The sequence below is a fragment of the Uloborus diversus genome, chromosome 8 (assembly GCF_026930045.1).
Source record: "Uloborus diversus isolate 005 chromosome 8, Udiv.v.3.1, whole genome shotgun sequence".
Lineage (NCBI taxonomy): Eukaryota > Metazoa > Arthropoda > Arachnida > Araneae > Uloboridae > Uloborus > Uloborus diversus.
In genome coordinates this window covers 83,728,218-83,749,114 of record NC_072738.1, presented here as the reverse complement: position 1 = coordinate 83,749,114, position 20,897 = coordinate 83,728,218, and the positions used below count along the sequence as shown (strand labels likewise).

General features: G+C 32.1%; 1 protein-coding gene across 1 annotated transcript in view; it reads right to left on the bottom strand.

The window, feature by feature from the left end:
- Positions 1–19,586, bottom strand: part of LOC129228453 (potassium channel subfamily K member 18-like) — a 32,459-nt gene extending 12,873 nt beyond the window's left edge. The window contains exon 1 of the mRNA XM_054863134.1: positions 19,390–19,586. Within this exon, the coding sequence (XP_054719109.1) occupies positions 19,390–19,586 (197 nt within the window). The remainder of the gene's footprint in view (positions 1–19,389) is intronic.
- Positions 19,587–20,897: the final 1,311 nt, after the last annotated feature.

Below are 20,897 nucleotides of genomic sequence, written 5' to 3'. Positions count from 1 at the left end.
ATCAGTGTACAGTATGTACTGTACTTTAACAGTAAAATAAATAGTATTTTAGTACAAATAGTGTACAAAAAACAAAACAAAAAAAAAAAAAAACTTCTTAGTCTAATAATTTGGCCAGCACTGTAGGTTACACATTTGAAACAGATTGAGGGTACAATTGAGAATAGATTGGAGACATATTTGGACACAGTTGTAAAAAAAGTCTATTTCTCTCGTACAAATACAATTTCATCAGCGATCCCTAACTACCAGTCAAAATAATCTCTTAATATGATGTTGGTGAATTCCAAGAAAAAGGAGAATTGACACTTGAGTTTTAAAAATCAATTTTCTGTCACTTGCTATATGCGATTCTCTTCAGAAATAACTGAGTTTCTTAACTTTTTTTAAAATAGTTTGATGACTTTTAGAAAATCAAATGCAAAATCAAGTTTTCTCTCTGTGTTTCTACAGGGCAAAAATCTCTTTTTTGTTACATACTGTAATTTCAAGAAACTTGGTAACAGCATATAATATTTAGGTTAACTTTTATCTTTTGCATGTCTAGTTAAACATTTTTTAAGTAATTTAAAATTCTTTTTTTTTAACCATGAAATAGGTTCATTACTAAGGTGGCAATTTGAGTCCTTCCGTTACCGAAATACTACATCTTAGTTAGTTCACCAAGAACCTATTGGGTATAGAAACTAGTGTTTTTTTATGCAAAGCAGAAGTATATCCCTTGTCAAGAAAGCATGGTTAGAATTTTAATATGGATTTAATTTATATGTTTTTTAATGGTAACGGAAGGACAAAAAAATACGGTAATGGAAGGACATTTAATTATAAGCTGGTACAGGCTAAAATTTTAGAATGCTAGTACAAAACAAGATATTATATAAAGTTAGTAGTCACATTTAAAGCATATATAAGTAATATTTGTGTGCAAATTATGTTTGATGTTATTTAAAAATTTAAGTTTTATTTAAATTTATTAAAAACTGTTTCGTTGTTTTATTTATTCTATTGCATGTGATGAAAATCATGAAAACTACTTAAAAACTCCTAAGCATGTGAAAATCATTTTGGTATGACATGTGTGTGGTATGACAAGCCAATTCAAGCAGAAAGATTTGTTTAAAGACTTGAAATTTACATTGTAACAATATAATATTGAAACTGCTTTCGGATTTGCTGCCACAAGTCACAGGAAAGGACTGTTAAAAGCATAGATTTGACCGTTAAACGTACTGCGAAGAGATCAGTAAATTCATAGATCAACTTTCAAAAAGATGGAGAAAAAAGGATCCAAAAATATACATTCTTATCCTGACACACAAAATATGCGCTATTTGAATCCTGTAACAAGTTATGTTATTGAATATAGTAAGTACTTTAGCAAATTGAAGGAGATTTTACATCAAAGTCAACAGACTGACTTTGGAAGTCAATAAATAATGTTGAAAATGAAGATACAGCTGTGTGGCAACGGCCTATCTTTTAATGGTAATGTGTTTTGTTACAATTTACAATAAATATTCGCTTTTAACAACTGGATTACCCGTCTCTACATTGGTGACCTGAACACGCAGTTATCAGTTGGTAGCGAAATGATTTCAAGAAAGAATGTGTCGCAGCAATTCGCCGGAAGGTAATTTATTTCGACGAAAAATTTCAATTTTTTTCATGTCTCTACAGCTGAATAAAAAAACACCAAATTATAAGAAAATGCCGAAGGATTCATTAGCATTTGGACAAGTTTTTCTAGTTGAATGGAAAAGAAAAAAATAACAACGAGCAATGTGACACAGGTACTCTATATAGAAGATGAAGAAATAGAAGTATCTTGTTTGAAAATGCGTAATAATGAGGGAATGATCTTCGTGCTTGCTGAGAAAGAAGACAAATGTTCTATGGATTAGATAAAATTATTGATTATTTAAATAATTCATAATTGAAACAGTTGGCTCAGGCATTAGATATCCTTGTTTCAGACTGTTGTATTAGCTGAATAAATGTTTGCAAGTTGAAACTTGCGAATTTTAATTGTTTTGGACTTTTTGTTTTCCATTACCCTTAACAAATACACAATTCAAATGCTTAAAATAATCCTTTTTTGAAACTAAAGGCGAAATTGTAATGATTAAACACTCCCGTATTTTCCCTGATTTTTATAGAATTTTCCCTTTTATGGTTTGGCTGAACTTTTGGGGAGAGCAAGATAGCGTGAAAATTATGTCGCAAAAATGTCCTTCCGTTACCGTTTTTTGAATTAGATTTAAAAAAAAAGTTATTAACAAAAAATTCTTGGTTTGGCTTTTTTAGCAACTTACTGTGATGCGTATAAAAGTCTATGCATCAGTTTTTGGAAAAATATGTATTTTGATATGCTCACAGACAGAAAATCATCGATTTTTTTTGTAAAACTCTCCTTCCGTTACCGCTGGAATTCACCTGCTACTAGGTGTTCTGGTCAATGAATTGATGAAGACTGGTGTTACGAATGCGGTCAAATAGGACAGCTTTACCAAGTCGAAGACCGTCAATTAGCCGGTGACAGATGACAGCTAGTCAGCGGTAATGTTTTAAAACCAGCAAAAAAAAAAAAAAAAAAAAAAAAACATGCTGGTATAATCAAAGGAATGTTCCAAAATGTATGGTACAAAGTGTTCTAAAAGAAGAGACATGCCTGAGTGATGGAAAAATGTTTCAAAAAGTATTTTGAAAATAGCTTTTAGAAGTGTTTTGAGAAATGCGCCAAAAAATGGCTTCAAAGTGTTTTGAGACAGGAGACGAGAGTCTGTGCCAAAAACTTTTTCTGAAAATTTTTCTTGGAACTGTTTTGAGAAATGCTTCAAAAGTGTGCTTTAAAGTATTCTAAAAAAAAATGATCAAAATTCTTACTTTTATAAGAGAATGCTTTTAATTGCATAATTATGTAAACGGTATAAATTATGTTTTCTGCCAACATAGAGCGAGGAAAAACCACATTCACAAATGAAGGGTTTGCAGCAACAAAGAGTTAACTCCAATTATTTTATTATTGGGAAATCTCCCATAGTTAATTCCATATTGCCTCAAAAGAATTATGCAGCTAACTCATTCTAGTGAATAACTTGAGAACTATCAATCGGAGATAACTTTTTGTTGAACAAAACGAACTTGAGAACTATCAACCGGAGATAAATCCTTGTTGAAGAAATGACCAAAAAGTGGAATTAACTCTTTGTTGCTGCAAATCCTTCAATTCCATAATAATAAGTAAACCTGTTCTGCATCATTTATTTTTCTGCTGCTATTACAAAAAATAGAAAAAAAAAAACAATAGAAAGCGCAAATGAAAAATAAAAAAAGACATTTAAAAGAATTTTATACATTGCAAACGAGAATAAATAGCAAACTTAAATTCAAATCACAGCAGACGAAAAAATAACAAAAAGCAGTAGACAAAAGGTGACAAGTGTTTGTGTTCAAAAAGTGTCTGAAGATTTGCAGTGTATAAAAGGTTAAAAAAGAGCTGTTTAGCAAAATTTAATCGAAATCTCTTCTTCGTTATCATCGCTGCCTTAGATTATTCTAACGTTCTGTAGAAATAGTTTAAATACGATCGATATTTCAACGAAAAAAAAAACTATGCCTAACCATAACAAATAAATAAAAACATTTTTTATTCAGGAAATATTTTCAGATGTATTAAATGAAAAAAAAAAGTTTAATGGAAAAAAAAAACCTTAAAGATGTTAAACTCTATTTCTCGAATTTTCTTCTCCTCTCTATCAAGCAAGTTGTTTTGGCACAGAGCCAAACCTATCTAAAAGTTCTAAAAAAATCTCATTGATTGGTTGCCTAGCGAAACAGTAGAAATTTCCTCATTTTCCTTTTACTTGCCTGGAGAATTATTTTGATAGTGTTTTTTTTTTCTCTCTCTTGTAAAGTCAATGGCCGTGTTATGAAGATATTTTGTTTAGCATATTTTTTTCTGCGTTTGTTTTTAAAGGCATTTTAATGTGATGAAAAAAAAATGTTTTCCTCGTTAGTGAATTCTTCACATTTCTTGTTCAATAAACGCGCAATTAATTATGGTAATGATACCATTTTAAACTTTATCACTATCTATTTAAATGATAATGTTAATGCATTATAAAAGAAGATGAAAAGTGGTTTTGGTGCTTACTTTATTTTTTTGAAAGATGTGAGAAAAAAACTTTAATCACCGCTTTAAAAAAATTACAAAATTAAATGCTTCTGACTTCGTTCTTACTGATTGTTATGTAAAATGACCTACTAAATCCAAATATGACCACTGATTTCCCCATCGACCGAGGGCGCCCCGATGAGAGGTTCGAAATTTCACGAGTAGCTTTAAAAAGTTGTTTTTGCAAGTTTTTTATGCGGTGGATAGTAACCGCATAAAAAAAAGTCTCACATAGGACTAACCCAAAAACTAACAAAATTGTAATCTTTAAAAAAATCAAAATTAACCATGCGATGATAAATATTACTGAGCAGTCGGACAAAATTTCCCGAATAAGGAAATATTTAGGAGGTCACAGTGGCCTCCCATCGGTGTGCCTATGTCGTCACTTGAAGATATTACCTCGCACTCGTTTTAAAAATAATTTCGTCATTTTAATCCCAATCTGATTAAAATTTTAATAAAACGCACAAAAAAATTCGCACAAAAAATCGTATAAAAAAAAGACCGCCAAAAAACAGGTTTGGGTGTACTTACTTGTGCTTACCCGTACTTCATCATTCGGCAAAATTTGGAGTTTCATTCGGCAAATTGAAAATTTCGACCATCCCCAAATTTTAGGTTCGGAGCACCCCTGAATCGCCAATCACTTGGATCCATCGCCTTTATTCGTTTATTTTTTCGACTGTTTCATAGACGCTATGTTGAATTAGAAAAGAAGGGAGTATTATAATAACCCTAAACATTCTTCTGAAGTCTAGAGAGGTGAAAAGTCCCAAAACATGAACATTAGTGACAAGGAAGGATAAGTAGGGAAGTATTACCCCTTAAAACGATTTCTTCTCTGTTTTTTTTTTTTTTTTTTTTTTTTTTTTTGCAAACTTTTTGCTTGTTTTTTCTTCGAAACCGGAGCATTGGTCTCATTTGCATTAGCCCCATATCAAGATTTTTTTTCACATTGTAAAAAAATAAAATAAATAAATCTTGAAAACTGTCATATGTTGCACACGAGCCGCATCATATATCTTTACTATTAATAAAGCTAGATGTCACGATATCTGTATCTCTGGATGTCTGTTTCGCGCATAGCGGTTAGACCGTTCGGCCGATTTTCATGAAATTTGGCACAAAATTAGTAATTTTATCGAGGAAATTATCATTACATGGACAAGTAAATTACCATAACATGGTCACGTAAATTATCATAACGTGTAAACGAATTACCTTAACATGTGCGAGCAAATGAATATAATCTATTGGCGAGAAATTCGTCATCCATTATTTGTAAATATGCAAGCAAACCAATTGACGTTTTAATTTTCTACTATGGGCAAAGCCGAGCAAGTACCACTAGTTTTCAATTTAGTAACTTCCTGTATTATTTACACTTATAACAAGTTACATTCACTTGTCTCGTAGTAGAAAATTAAAAGGTCATTTGGTCTGTATATTCACAGTTAACGTCTACTATGCGTTAAGTATTTTGTTTTCAAGAACTCTTCATGTTTTCGGCAAATTTGAAAACTTCGCAATACAACTGTCATTTTATTAATGGCTACTATGACAACAACTATGTTTTTTAGAAAAAAAAATATCAAAGGAATCAAAAACATGGTCGCATATGCAGATGTTCGTTGTACGCTAGTCCCCGAATTCGGCACATCATTTTCGACTTTAAAGTTCGAAGTTAAACATTTTTTTCCCAAAATTTAATATTATAGAAAGAACGTTCTAATAGCAATATTTTAAAAGTTTACTGAACATATTTCCATAAAAACTAAGAAAATAAAAGCGGATGACTTTTTCTTAACAGTTAAAATTTTTCAAGTTTGGATTCCAAAAAAAGTACGTTTTGTAAAAGTGTTTTCTTATTTTTTTTCTTATTAAAAAAAAAAAATAATGAAACAATCAAAGTGATTAAAAGACGTAATCATAGTAACAGACAAACGTAAATATCCGTTACGAAAATAATTCTGTTCGTATTTAATTTTTGATAATTTCCTCGAAGTTAATCATTTCGAATTAAACAACTCTTCTTATTTGAAACTTAACTTAGTTGAAACAAATCTTACAGCTCTTCTAATTTTCGTAGAAAAATTCCAAGCTTTCAAATGACTTCAAACTTAAAAATGTGAATGAAATATATCCTCCATTTCATCAAATTTACGTGGAAAATGAGCTTAAAATTGAAATGAAGAAAAAAAATAATAATAATAAAACTAAAATTTGTGGAAAATCACTTCAGGGCGCAAAAATTAATTTTGCCACAACTATTTTTTTTTGCCAAACTTCATGAAAATAGGCCGAACGGTTTAGGCGCTACTGTTTAAAATACAGAGAGATCCAGACAGAGATCCAGTAATCCAGTTAGATATTCAGACAAACTTTCAGCTTTATTATTAGTAAAAATAAACATGTAGGGGAAAAGGGCGCACATGTAAACATGATATGTTTTACGAGGATATTATCAAGCAAAAAATCTTTAAAAAATCGAGTATTTCCAAATTTAACAGTTTTGAAAAAAATGAATTATTTAGTTTTCAGTGTTTAAAAAACTAATTAGTGGTCCTGCATACGAGGGAATACCGAAGGGCTAGAAATTCCCGATGAATTCGATTCCTAGAATAGAAATAGCTGCTTCCAGTTAACTTAAAGTGTCACCGTTTAATTTTACCATGAAACAACTTCTTTAAGAAAACCGACGCCGGTTAATGCGGCTTCAGTTCGTGTAGTTTTGGACAATCGAAGTCTACTATACTCCTCGAACTGTATTTCTCATTATGATTATTTGATTAAAATCAATACTGCAATAAAAATGCATATTTTTTTAATCATAAAAAAAAGCTCCCCAAACTTTGAGCAACTAAAAAACAGAAACGCTTAACACTAATTTCTTACATAAAAAAATAATAAACAAGAATTTTATTGGACATAGTAATAACAACAAAGAGGATAATTTCACTATTGGTTGTTTTGACACCAATCAATAACTAGAATTTACTGCACCTTTCAGTCAAATTTGGCTGCGTGCCAAGCTATTCCGTAAGAATAAATCAGCTACCAAGAAATAGCTTTTCGCCGTTCAACGCCTTCAATTTATGCAGATGGAGCAAATCTGCCGAGAATATTAAACGAAGATGAAAAATATTTGTTCGGCATTACACTTTTGTTTTTCAATCCCGATCAATGAATAAATGATTGGTCATAAAATTCTCATAGGGAATTTCATTGTTTTCCTGCTTGATGCAATTTGGCGAAATATATTGTCTTTTTAAGAGTAAAAGGGCTTCAGGCATTTGACTCCTATCGAGAGAGAAAAAAAAAAGCAACAGGGAGAACTTGACGCGAAAGAGACTTAAACAAGATGTAATGTAGTAGATAAAAATATTTTGTTTCTTTTTGCATTGAGTTGTACTTTTTCTCCGTTTACAAATCATGAAATAGATAAATTATAAAAAAAATTGCCATTCTACTTTGTTCTGAGACATTTTGCACAAAATTTACTCATACGTAGATTGAGATCAGTATCTGTAAATCGAGGGAAATTTGGGACATTTAATAATTTGAATAATTTCTTTTCTTTTCCATAAATGAAACCGTAGTTTTTTAGCCCCTTATTCGAGTTTACAAGGATTGATACAAAAAAGTCAGAGTCTTAAACAGGGCGATTTTTTTTTTTTTAATTTTTATATACAAATAACGAATTTTGGAGCTAAAGCGAGTTCTTCGCCCGCAACATGAAAATTCTCAGAAGGGAATCGTGGGGCTTACATATCGCTTTCATTATTAGCTACGAAATTTTGGTTTTGTGATTGAACTTTCCTATTATTATCACTTTGATATCGCTTTGTTAGTGTAAACAAATAACGACACCGCACCTTTCAGTTTTTTTTTTTCATTCTAATACGAAGTTTGCTGATATATAGTTTCACCTAAGCACGCTGTTAACCTTATGTTTGTGAAAATGGAAAGGAAAAAAGAAACGTTCTGAGAGAGAGAGACAGTTAAAGATGATGTAAACATTGTTGATAATGCTGAACAATTGAAAATGCGTTAGATGTAATTGCTGTATCTACTGTACAGTGTATAGTACTATTAAAGTACTGCATGTTATTACTACTACATACTATACGCACCTCATTGTTTTATTTTATACCTCTCTCTATCTCTCTCCCTCATTGATTTTGTGCATTGTAACAGTATACTCTGTTGAAAAACATATCTTTATACTTCCGTTTACGAAAAAGGAAGTATTGTATTCGCGAAAAAACGTTCACTCAAAAATCGACCTTAATTTCCATTTTGCTCACCCCCAAATGAATGTTGAGTGTTTTTTTCGACTCGATCGCACTTGGATAAGTACCGAAGAACGTATAGACACGCGAACTGTGCATTTTGACGATTCCCGAGTTAATTACAACGAGTTTTCTCTTCTGTATGGACGTATGTATGTGCGTATGAGCGTATGTATGTCGCATAACTCAAGAACGGTATGTCCTAGAAAGTTGAAATTTGGTACGTAGATTCTAGTGGGGTCTAGTTGTGCACACCTCCCTTTTGGTTGCATTCGTGTGTTTTTAAAGCGGTCTTTTGCCCCTTTTTGGGGGAAAATCATTGTTAATTTCGATGTAAACTCAAGTGGTGTTATAATTTGTCGGACACTTGGCGATATATTGCCAGTCTTTTGGTCGCCAAGTTTTTTCGCCAACTTGGAGACAAATTTGACGATTTTTTTTTAAATTTCATTTTAAATTGGCTACTGTTGGTGATATTTAGAGAGTAAACTATTGAATCACATTAAAATTGCTATTAATGGGGAAATGACATGGAGTAAAAGGAAGTCATGTGATGCACACATCAGCTGGATTTTTTTTTTTATTCAGTAAATATTCAGTTCTATGTGTATAAAACGAGAATTCAAAATTATGTACCTCAGTACAATTATTATTAATTAAATGTACTAATTACAAAAATTACAATTTTCAGTTTAGCTTTTCGCCGTTCAACGCTAAAAATTACAATTTTCAGTTTAATAATGCATTATATGCAGAAGCAGAAGTTTTTCCTCTCTACTGTTAAATTATCAAAATGTGACTTACGTCCTTCTGGTTCTGAGGTACGGAATTAATAAATTCGTTTTAACAATTTTAGGATTGCTTACGAATTTCGAAAAATATTTCGTATGTTTATAAAAAATTGTTATACTTAGTCTTTTCCATAACGTGAATTACGTGAACATTTCTCTTGGAACATATGCGACTCGATCATAATGCGACACGGCTCCAAATTTAATGACTAAAACCATTATTTCAGCGTTATTGAAAGTAAAACTATCCTTATCAACACTAAAGCAGTGAATTCGTAATCATTCAGGTATTAATTCCTTGTCCATTTATTGTGATGTCACTGTGTAACAGCTTGTTAAATTAAATATTCGTGATTTAACAATCTGCCAAGACAAATTTGTTAAATGATATGGTTACGTGAACGTCATTGTGCAAATATTATCATTTTCCATGCGTTAAATTCAGTTAAAATGTTATTAAGTTTGAACATAAATTATCAATGAGACATTGATTACTGTAAAAACACTTATTTTCGTGAAGTTTTAATTTTCGCGACTTTTGCGAGCCAGTCGTAATCGCGAAATTTCAAGCATCACGAAATATTTTTTCGTAGGAATTTTCCAACTTCCAGCGATCTGTTCATGCAAGAGTGCTATGTAAACGTAAGTAATTCTGTTCTTATACGCTTAAATTACGACTAATGAAAATAAGTGCTTGCACAGTTTCGGAATTTCTTAACTTTTATTTTCCAAAAAAATTATTAAACATAGATTATTGCAATAAAATAATCATAAAATCAATTCGGTGTTATATGCATGTATGCACACCTAAAAAATGTTTAATACCTTAGATTAAGGTAACGAGTACAAAGTATCAAACCAACGGATCTTCAAGATTTTAACTTTGAAGGAACACAAAAATATTTTTATTTTGAAGGGATATTTGCTAAATGTAAATTATAGCCATCAAATAGACTACATTGCAAAATCTTACACATGAGATTATTAAATGTTTTATCAATACCACAAAGTGAAACTAATTTACGTCTGCTTTAAAAAAGGTTAAATAGTTTTACCTACCGCATTATATAAAGATCCATATTTCTGCGATAATGGTTGTTTTTCCTAATGCTATTGGAATGAAATATTGTGGCCTGTCAATAGTTTTCAAAACTATGCCCACTTTAGTTGGTTTGAATTCAAACACATCTCCAATTTTACCAGAATACAGTTTCAAAAAAATATTACTTCTAGAAAATCCAGAAATGCTAGTATGAATAATGTGTGACCTAAATCTTTTACTTTAAATACACACACACATACACAAACACATTTTATAAACGTAATTAAAAATAAATGTTAATATTCTTTGAGCGAAATTCAGATACATAAAATGGATACACGATAAAAAAGAGAAACACAATGTTTACCGTCTATTTACATTTTGCACACAAAATTGATACGGGATTCATAATTAAATCATAGCAGTACGACATGTAAGCGTTATAAACAGTAATATTTAGCAAAGATATTCTACCATTAATTTTGAAGAACAGAGTGAATTCTGGCCATGAGACAACAACGAACTTTTCAAAATATTAACCTGTCACATATTTAATAATTATCCATAGAATTATTATATCTGAAAATCGCATTGCTTATTTATGCAGCTGAAGGTTCAAGGAAGAAAAATAGAGAGAAAAAATCATGCCAGCAGAAGTAAATAAAAAGACATCACATCGGGATCCCTTTTACGCTATTTTTTACCCATATAAAGTTTTTGAAGATATTTTTTGTCGTTGTCTTGTGCCAGCTATTCTGGCAATTCGAGGCACGTTGCTTCACGTTTCCAACTGTACCGTAACTTCGTGTGAAGTCTGATTTCCACAGTACACACATACCATAAGGATTCGTTTATAGAATAGGCAACCATTCACATCACAACATTGCATTTATATAAAGATAGACAATGACAGGATCGAAAAAGTACAGTCCTTCTCGAGCTGAGATTCGAACCCAAGACCTCCCATCTGCAGTCAGATTTCTCTGACCCCTAGACAAGGCAGTCGGTGGAGGTGTTCGCAAGCACAGAGAAAAATAAAAAATAAATAAAAAATTTTACATTTTTGCAATAGTAAAGGATCATTAATAATTGTTTAAAAAATACCAATCAACTTTAGTAATGAATTTCGCGAAACTAAAAAGATTTCCACCAGTTTCAAATGATGAGAAAGTAATTTTATACACATTTTAGCATATTTGTAAACCCTCTAATGAGCTAATAATATTGACATCAATGTAAAAAGATTTTAGTTATCGGAAAAGCTACCGTTTAAAGCATTTCATCATGCGTTTTAGCAACAAATTAATTTGTTCCGTTTTGTTATTACCTGGCTAATTGTGTGTAGCTCAACCGGGGGCTTTGTAAGAATTGATAATAGCAATAGTCACTCGCCAGCTAGCAAATAAATTTAAAAAAGTGGCAACTGACATGTTACCATTATTCAACAGCTGGTTGCCACGTTCCATTTGCTTCTAATCTGTTACATTAACCTTCATTCAAACAGTTACTTTTCATGCTTTAAAAGAAATATCTGTTTTTTTTTTTTTTTTGGTTTTCGAAAAATGTTGGGACTAGAAAAAAGAAGCGGCGAACAATAAATTTGCTTTTACTCGCCACTGGTAACCAGCAAATATTCTCAACCTGGGTCTTTTGGGTTTAACTGCGAGATTTTTGGCTTAATTTTTGAGATAAACCCTGAGAGCATTATTTAATTTCTGCTTTATAGGTCAATAAAGTAATACAATTTTAGTCGGGTGTTATAGGCATGTTTAAGGTCTGCTTAACCAAAAACCTTTTAGGAAATAAATATTTCATGCTATGACCAAAAGACGATTCCTACAGAAGAAAGTTCTGACTATGCTAGTGTCTGTTACATACAGGGCTATACAGGGTCTGCTTGCAATTAGAATCAATACACAAAACAAAATATGTTACAGATATCGTTAAAAAACTTTATTGACTTCAAAATATGCTCCTTGAGTATCAATACACTTCTGCAGGAGAGATCTCCAAGCCTCATAAGCTTCCTGAAAGTCACAAAATAAAGCATCCTTCAGAGCACGTATACAAGCCCTTTTGAAAGCGCCAAGAGCTTTGTGGTTGTGTTCTTTAAGGGTGACATTTCTCTTAGAAAGTGGAAAGTGACTGTTAGGACAACGTCGTGGTTATATGAAGGGTAGATGAATTGTTGTGGAAACATTTTTCCCATCACGAACTCTGTCCATTAAACAGGTGTTGGTTAGGTACAATTTTATGATGAAGTTCCCCTCAGGGGGATTTTTAATCGCACTCGGTTTATCCGTCCGCTTAATACTTTGCATAAAATTTGTTTATCTCTTTTCCATGCTTTGCAACTTGTTGAACTTGCGCGCATGTTCTGAAGGATATTTCATTTGCTGACTTTCAGGGAGTGTTCGAACCACGGAAAACGCACCTGCAGAAGTGTGTTGATATACAAGAGCACACATTGCAGACTACTAAAGTCTTGTAGCTATATCTGTAAAAAAATTTTATTTATGGATTCATCATCATATAACTTAAGATAATCTGTACACACTAATTAAACTCAAAGGCAAGCTGTTTTTTCTGAACTAGAACAAGTATTACAATTTGTAAGAATTTAAAAATATTTATTGCACAATTGATATTTCACTGCTACTGTTACCTTCTGGCCACAGCAGTACTAAAACATTAAACTGAGAAAATCAAAAATAGAGACCATTTTTTAAATTTGTGTTTGCTCCATCTTCTCTATAATTTACAATAAATGATTTTGTACGAATACACATACTTCATTATTATTTTGAGAAAATCAATTATTCTTTATTATTTAACAGCGTATTATATATATATATATATATATATATATATATATATATATATATATATATATATATATATATATGCACACGCCATATCATAACTCTTTCACTCTTACACTTCCATGTGGTCAAAGGAGAAGGTAATTAGCAACAATAATACCCGGAGATAGAAATCCCTTCATCCCTTGGTAACATAAGTTCATTCCAGTCACAGCACGAAACACTTTTCAAAATGAATTGTAATCTTAGATAATAATTAACTGCGGAAAACACTCCCTCCTTCTACGTCAGCTATTAATAAGACACAGGATACTGGAGAAGAAAAGAGGATTTGGCCTGAACCCTTGCAGACGATGCTTCTAATGAATATTTATAAAATTTTAGCATTAGTGCAAATGAGATACTCTCGGTATTAAAGGAAGAGACAGGGGGAAATTTATATATATATAAATTCGCCGCCTTGTGGTATGCAGGTTTCAACTGTGTTGGAGGTCTAGCGTTTCGTACGATCTGGATAAACGGAAAATTTCTTTTCTTCTTCTTTTTTTTTTTTTTTGATTTTGTGTGGTATCTTAAAATAAGTGTAGGATTAAAAAATAATTATTAAACATATCTAATTTGAAAAAACAGTTCAAACCTTTTGAAGAAGAAAAGAGGTGAAACGAGATAACGCAGATAAACGTAGAAATAAGAACGGTAAAAACAGTTAATATGTACACAAACAATAAAATGAGACGACGTAAGCAAGCATACAAAAAAAAAAGAAAGAAAAAATAGTTAACAATTTGTCAAACAATAAAACACTACATAAAAAGAAATACAAATAAGACTGATAAGAAACTCAGAAAACTGCAAAACACGACACAAAGTAAATAAAAGTAGAAATAAAAGCGATAAAAAGCGTAAATAAACTCAGTAAAAAATATATTAAACTACAAAAGAATACGTAGAAATTAGAGCGGGTGGGAGAGGTTGTGAAACTCTGAAAACTGCAACATACGTCAAAATAGATAAAAGTGCAAATAAAAGCGATAAAAGAGGTTACAAATCAGTAATCCAATAAAATGATATACAAATAAAAGTGATAAAAAATTTTCAAAGTCAGCAAGGAGCTGTTTCGAGGATGTAAAAATATACTTCATCAGTGCATAAAAGGTAGGTTCACGATAAGCGTAGGTCCAACAATTTTGCTGAGTAATTTCTCTTTTTATCAATCGTATTACTTTCTTCTCTATTTAATATACAGAAGAAGGTATTGGTTTTCTGAAAATTTGCAAATTTATAATTTCATCGCATTTGTTCGAGTGTGGTGTGCATAATCTATTATGATAGTTTTCTGAGAATGTCTGTTTGCCTGTTGTTCATATGTGAGTGACTAATTTTTTGTGGCCGTTCTAGTGCAAAACTATCGCATGCAATGGAACGAAATTTGGTACACATACATATCCCCAAGTGAAGTGGTGTCCATTAATTTTTGGAGCCATATTCTCTAAGGTAGATAAAGCAATCAAATGTTTTCTCCGTCATGCATGACTGATATATCTCAAGAAGTAACGGACGGATTCATACGAACATTGGTACAAAGGTAGATCTCAGGAGGGTAAGGGCGCTGATTCAATTTTTACCCCAATAGCTTCAAGAGGGTGGTGCAAAGTTCTATCTTGTTACTTGCGACTATTATATTTCAAAAAGTACTGCTAAAGTTTGGAAGAAATTTGGAAAAAGTGAACCTTCATAGAAACAGACGCTGATTTAATTTTGGCGGCATTTGCTTCCAGGGGGTCTGGTTTTAGTCACCATTTGCGCGAGTAAAAATAGCTGGTAAGGTCCAAATTCCAGTTTTCTGGAATTTCTCAGCTGAATTGACTGCCATGACATTTTTAAGGTCCGACTATAAGTTGTCTACTGAGAGTTTTACTTTATTTTGTTGTGCAATCCCGCAAATTATATGCATTCTCCCACAGAAATTTTTCACGGAACCAGCCTTTTTTTTTTACAAAACTGATAAAAACTTACTGTGCGAAAGACGTGACTGTCCGAATCGGCCATCAAAGTGCTACTAAGAAAAAATAAATAAATCGCAATGCATAATTTCACAGAGTTGCAGATTACTGTAGACACGTATTTCGGGCTTATGAATGAGTCGAATGTCTTAATGCACTTATTTTACATTGATAAAGGAGTTCTTTGTAACTCCGAAACAAGAGTCTGCAGCAATCTGCAATTTTGTTCAACAATACGTTGTTATTACTTATTTCTACTTTTTAAGCTCAAAAGTCATTGCTTAGCTTTAGAGTGCTACTAAGTTAGTTGTTTGGTCTTAGAAAACCATTGGAAATGAGGAAATTTAAAATAGTATTTTTTGCGGACTTCACCTGTATTCGACTACGGCTTTGCGTAACCAGCACAGCTACTAGTTTTAAGCTGTTATGAAAAAAAATCACACTGTAAACAAAACTCGTTTTAAAAGAATAATGCAAGCACTAATTAAAGCCTAAAACTATAACGTAAACATCATTTGCGTGTTAACTACGAATAAGCTCCAAAAATAGTCGATCGTAATCAAAAATACAAGCTTCGATTAAATAATAAATATTCTCATTTGTGCCCGTTCTCTGTTCGCCTTTAACTATAATTTATTGATAAGCACTGCTCTTACAGGAACTGACAACAAACTCAATATTTCAATTATCATTACAGTCGTACATTGCTCACAGATAGAGAACTTGGAAATTCCATTAATTATTTCCATTCACTACACATAATTGAAATAATAAATTATTCTGCCTACGTCTGAAGTGTCCGCCATTTCAACGATTACGCACCCATTATATTCCGCAGTGCAATTTGCTGGAGACTTTTCCATCACACTTAACTATATCAGGTGATAGCTATAATAAGTGATGAACACCTAGAAGTGTTTAACTATTAAAATGTTCACTAAGATTAGTTTGAAGATTTGTTAGATAGGATCGATACATAGTATGAAAGTCGGCGAAGTTAATTATAAAACTCGCAGTTTGTATTTCTCTTTTTGAAGCAACTGCGTAAAATATTTAAATTAGCACGAACTAATTAGTTAACCAAGGAAAGCTAATTAACTTAATAAACTTTACTCTCAACTAACGCTAAACACGTGTGATGAAATATTTAAACTCATAAATTCATAATAGTTAAATTAATTTTAATTGATATTTGATGTTAGCTTAGGCTATACTTTTGTGTTTTAGCTAAGCCTGAGCCTGTCAGAAATGAAAATAGTTTTACTTTTCAACAATGTTATAAATATTTATTGTGCCTGATGATAAAAATATTATTTAAACAATCTTTACTAATAATAAAGCTAAAAGTCTCTCTCTGTCCGGATCTCTGTCTGTCAGGATCTCTGTGACGCGCATAGCGCCTAGACCGTTCGGCCAATTTTCATGAAACTTGGCACAGAATTAGTTTGTAGCATGGGGGTGTGCACCTTGAAGCGATTTTTCGAAAATTCGATTTGGTTCTTTTTCTATTCCAATTTTAAGAACAAAAATATCATAAGATGGACGAGTAAATTACGAAATTATCATAATGTGGAACCGTAACATGGGTACAAGCCAATTGGTGAGAAAATTCACCATACATTATTTTTAAATATACAGGCGAACCAAAAGACCTTTTTATTTTTCTATTACGGGCAAACCCGTGTGGGTACCACTAGTAAAGAATATAGTAATAATAATAATAATTTTTAATACTGAATCATGTTCAAAATAAGAAGTTTGTGCGATGCTATAGTAGGTACCTACTTTCCGATGAGTACCGTAAAACTGGGGAACATTGTTCCTCTAGGGATAGCATTGCTCCAAAAAGTGTAAAAGGTTTTTTGCTGATTTTCAGTCTCGAATTGGCAACTTTCCCACCTGATTACTGTTATCCTCTACCTAGTTGAAAGAAATTTTGCATTGTCAACTACTTCGTCACTGAAGTCCTCGAAAATCAATTAAAAACCTTTTGGAGTAAAATAAAAGGATTTTAGTAAAAAATTAATGTTTATTTGCTAAAACTTAAAACATGAATTTTTGTTATAAAAATATTGAACAAAAAGGGAGATACATCTTTAAGGTAGCAGCAATATTTTCGTTTAATAACTAATAAGCCAAATTTACATGCAGTAAGTTTTTGTGCACTGTCATAAATATGAACAATGGCTATTAAAAAAATGTTTTCTAAGGAATAAATATAAAAGGACAAAATCATAACAAAAATAAAAACAACATAAAAACAAAATTTTGAAAACTACTTGATCTCTCAAAAAACCCAATCAATAAAGGAAATTTATTCTTACTTTCATACCAGTTGGCTTAATGCCAAACCATTTCTCTGGGGGAATAAGATACTTATAGAGAGTATTATGCAGCTTTCATCTTATTTGTGAGTTGCACTTCATGCGGATTGGTTAAACCTTATGGGACTGAGGAAGAAAAAAAATGAATATCTTTATACTTATCTGGCAAAAAAAGGACGATTTGTTTGTGAATAAAATTGATAAAAACACAGAATTTCAGCAATTAAAAAAGTAAAACTTCTGAAACATTGGCGTAGTTACATAATTATTTTATGCATCATCTGCACTGTTCTTTTGATGGAGCTACGGTTTATTTTGAGGTCAAAATGAAAGTGATGTTATAGTATGCACACGTTGACATCATGAATTGGCTACAACTGGACTATTTCTTGCCAAATTAGGCACCAAAAATGATGTGTTAAATTTCATTGTATCCTAACGGTATTTAGTGAGTTTCTCGTAACACCCGTGCATTAATCTATCAATCGATTATCTCTGTTAAACAGTCTTCCTTGCTTCGTTCCTATTTATGCAAGAAGATTTTACTAAAAAATATTAAATTTCTTTATGGTTGAAATTAGAGGAAGTGGTGCAAATGTGGAAACCCTGTATTAATTTTTGGTGCATCTAGTTTTTTTTATCAATGCAATTTGTCTAAATTCTGGGAAACACTTCAAAAAATGATTATATCAATAACCGCTTTTGGTTTTATTCAAAACATTACGTTTACATCGTATCAATAATTGTTAATAATAAGTTGAATCTTTAACCCAATTTTGAAAATGTGCTGTTAACGTGGAAACATTTGTTTTCTGGATAAAAACACTAACTAAAAAAATTCATACTTAAATGTGTATTTATTATACAGGGTGATTATAATTAAAGTTCTACTTTCAAAACGCTGTAAAAATAAAACCACTGGTCAGAATGACGTCAAACTTCAACGGAATATTATCGAAGAAAGGGGGAACTTGATGGCAGAAGAAAATAAATAGTTAAAACTTTTAGCAATAAATGGCGCTGTAAGCATCATAGTTTAATAGTGGTCGACTACAAATGACAAATAAATCATAAAATATTACCTAAGGTGTAATTTATACGTTAAAACACCGTACTACTTAGCGTGCACGAGGATACAGGTGGGATACTGTTAGTTAAGTAAGCCCATCCAACACAGCAAGGTCATATCACATCGGATGGGAAAAATCGGTTTTTAATTGTCCTGAGGCCGAAAACCGCATAAAAAGCATTAGTTAAAATCAAATCAGTCTTTAATTTTTCGTGAGACTTGCGCAAAAGATGTTCAGTATGATGTACCCCGTTTTCTGTAACAAGTTGAAATCGAGAAACAGCATGTTCTACTACTGATTGAAGTGTTTCCGGGTCACGTTTGGAATGTGTTGCGCGATTCATGCCTTCAGCTCAGCAAAGTTTGCATTTGGAGCACTGATCACAACAGCTTTCAGATAGCCCCATATACAGAAGTCACACGGGTTAAGATCAGGTGATCGGGACGGCCAGGACTTTCATTGAGACAGTCATAGTAAACTTCTCAAATGCGAAATGAGGGGAAAAAACGTGTATTTGGCGTTTTTATAACAACTTCAATGAGTAGTGCGCATGACAGGTGTTTTGATTTATATATTCTGGCACTTGCAGCGTCATCTATTGTTAAAAATTTCAACTATTTATTTTTGTTTTTCCATACGTTTTCCCCATCTTCGATAATATTCCGTTCAAATTTAAGGTCATTCTGACCAGTGGTTTTATTTTTACAGCGTTTTGAAAGTGGAACTTTAATTATAATCACCCTGTACATAGCAAAACTAATACAAAGGCTTAAGAATTAAACTTTTGTAATAAAAAATAAAATTAAACAAATAAATAAATAAAATAAAATGTTCATTTGCAACAGTCACAAACGCAATTATCATTTACACATCCAGCACACAAAGTATGGCACCAAGACTCGCAAACCAAACATCTGATCCAAAGTTCCACTTGAACATCATTCGAAAAAGCCTCCCCGCAAAAAATGTCAAAGGCGCCATCCTCTTCTGCTGGTACTTCTCCCACAGGCATATCCATCGCAGACTACCCTGAGGATATTGAATCGCTGTCATCTGACTCTTCATTAAGTAAGACTTTTCTTTTGGGTAGTTGTTTTTTCCCTTTCCCTGTCGGAATTAATTTTTAGATTTGTTCACAGCTTTTTCAAGTTCCGTTTTATAGGGAGAACTTGTAATCACTGCAGCCAAAGAAGGTTCTATTCCTCTGATCGAAGTTTTCCGCTTTGGCGTAGGTACAGGCATTACATCCCAAGGCATAACACAGGGCTCGGGTCGATTTGCAGGGCCAGTTTCTGCCAGATCAATATCACTGGGTCGGGTTCCTTTGTCTTGAATTCGAACATTTTGAGCAGCAGGCATGGGCGCGCATGAAGATAGTCACAAACGTTTCCACATTACTAACAGTGTAGTGCTTCCACATTACCAGCATAGCCATATTGAACTATGAAGATAAAACTACGCTATATTTTCAAGTTAGGAATCCACTTAATTGCACCAGATTGTAGAGTATTTTTTGTTTAACCAATACAGGCCTAAGTACTAAGAAATAGCTTAATGAACTATGTAAAAAAACCAACTTTAACGACTTACCTCAAAAGTTTCAAAAATCAAGAAAAACTTAAAACAACAACTTCACTGATAATAAAACACGAGTTGATTACCAACGCTACAGGCTTACTAAACAAACACAGTAACAAGTTGATGCGTTCACCGCAAAAGGGCAACGCCTCTCAAGCCGTACAGGTTATGCTTCCACATTACCAACGGGCGTCCACATTTGCACCACTTCCTCTACCATTTTTATATGCATTACCTTATATATATATATATATATATATATATATATATATATATATATATATATATATATATATATATATATATATATATATATATATATATATATATATATATATATATATATATAATATATATATATATATATATAGTATATATATATATATATATATATATATATATATATATATATATATATATATATATACTTACTGTAAAAAAATTTCGAAACGTTCCTGGTTATTTCCGTGAAACGTCTCGGGATTTCACACGTTTTCACCTATTTCCCCGTAAAAACAAGTATCGTCACAAAAAAGTTTCCTGAATCGCTAAAAAGTTGCACACGTGCAGACTTTTCACTGTTGTGGAAAATATTTTTAGCAACCAGTTTAAAGATTGAATGAGCGTGTTTATTAAGTGTATCGACCTAATGATGCTTGCGGCTTGTCCAGAATGACTTAGTTCCCAATGAGAGTAAAAATGTCAATGGATAGCTACAGCTTTGCAAAGCAGGAATTGCAGGCAAGAGATCCTCTTGGTTCCTTCGTACATAGCTTTGGCCGTGGTCGCTCTGATTTT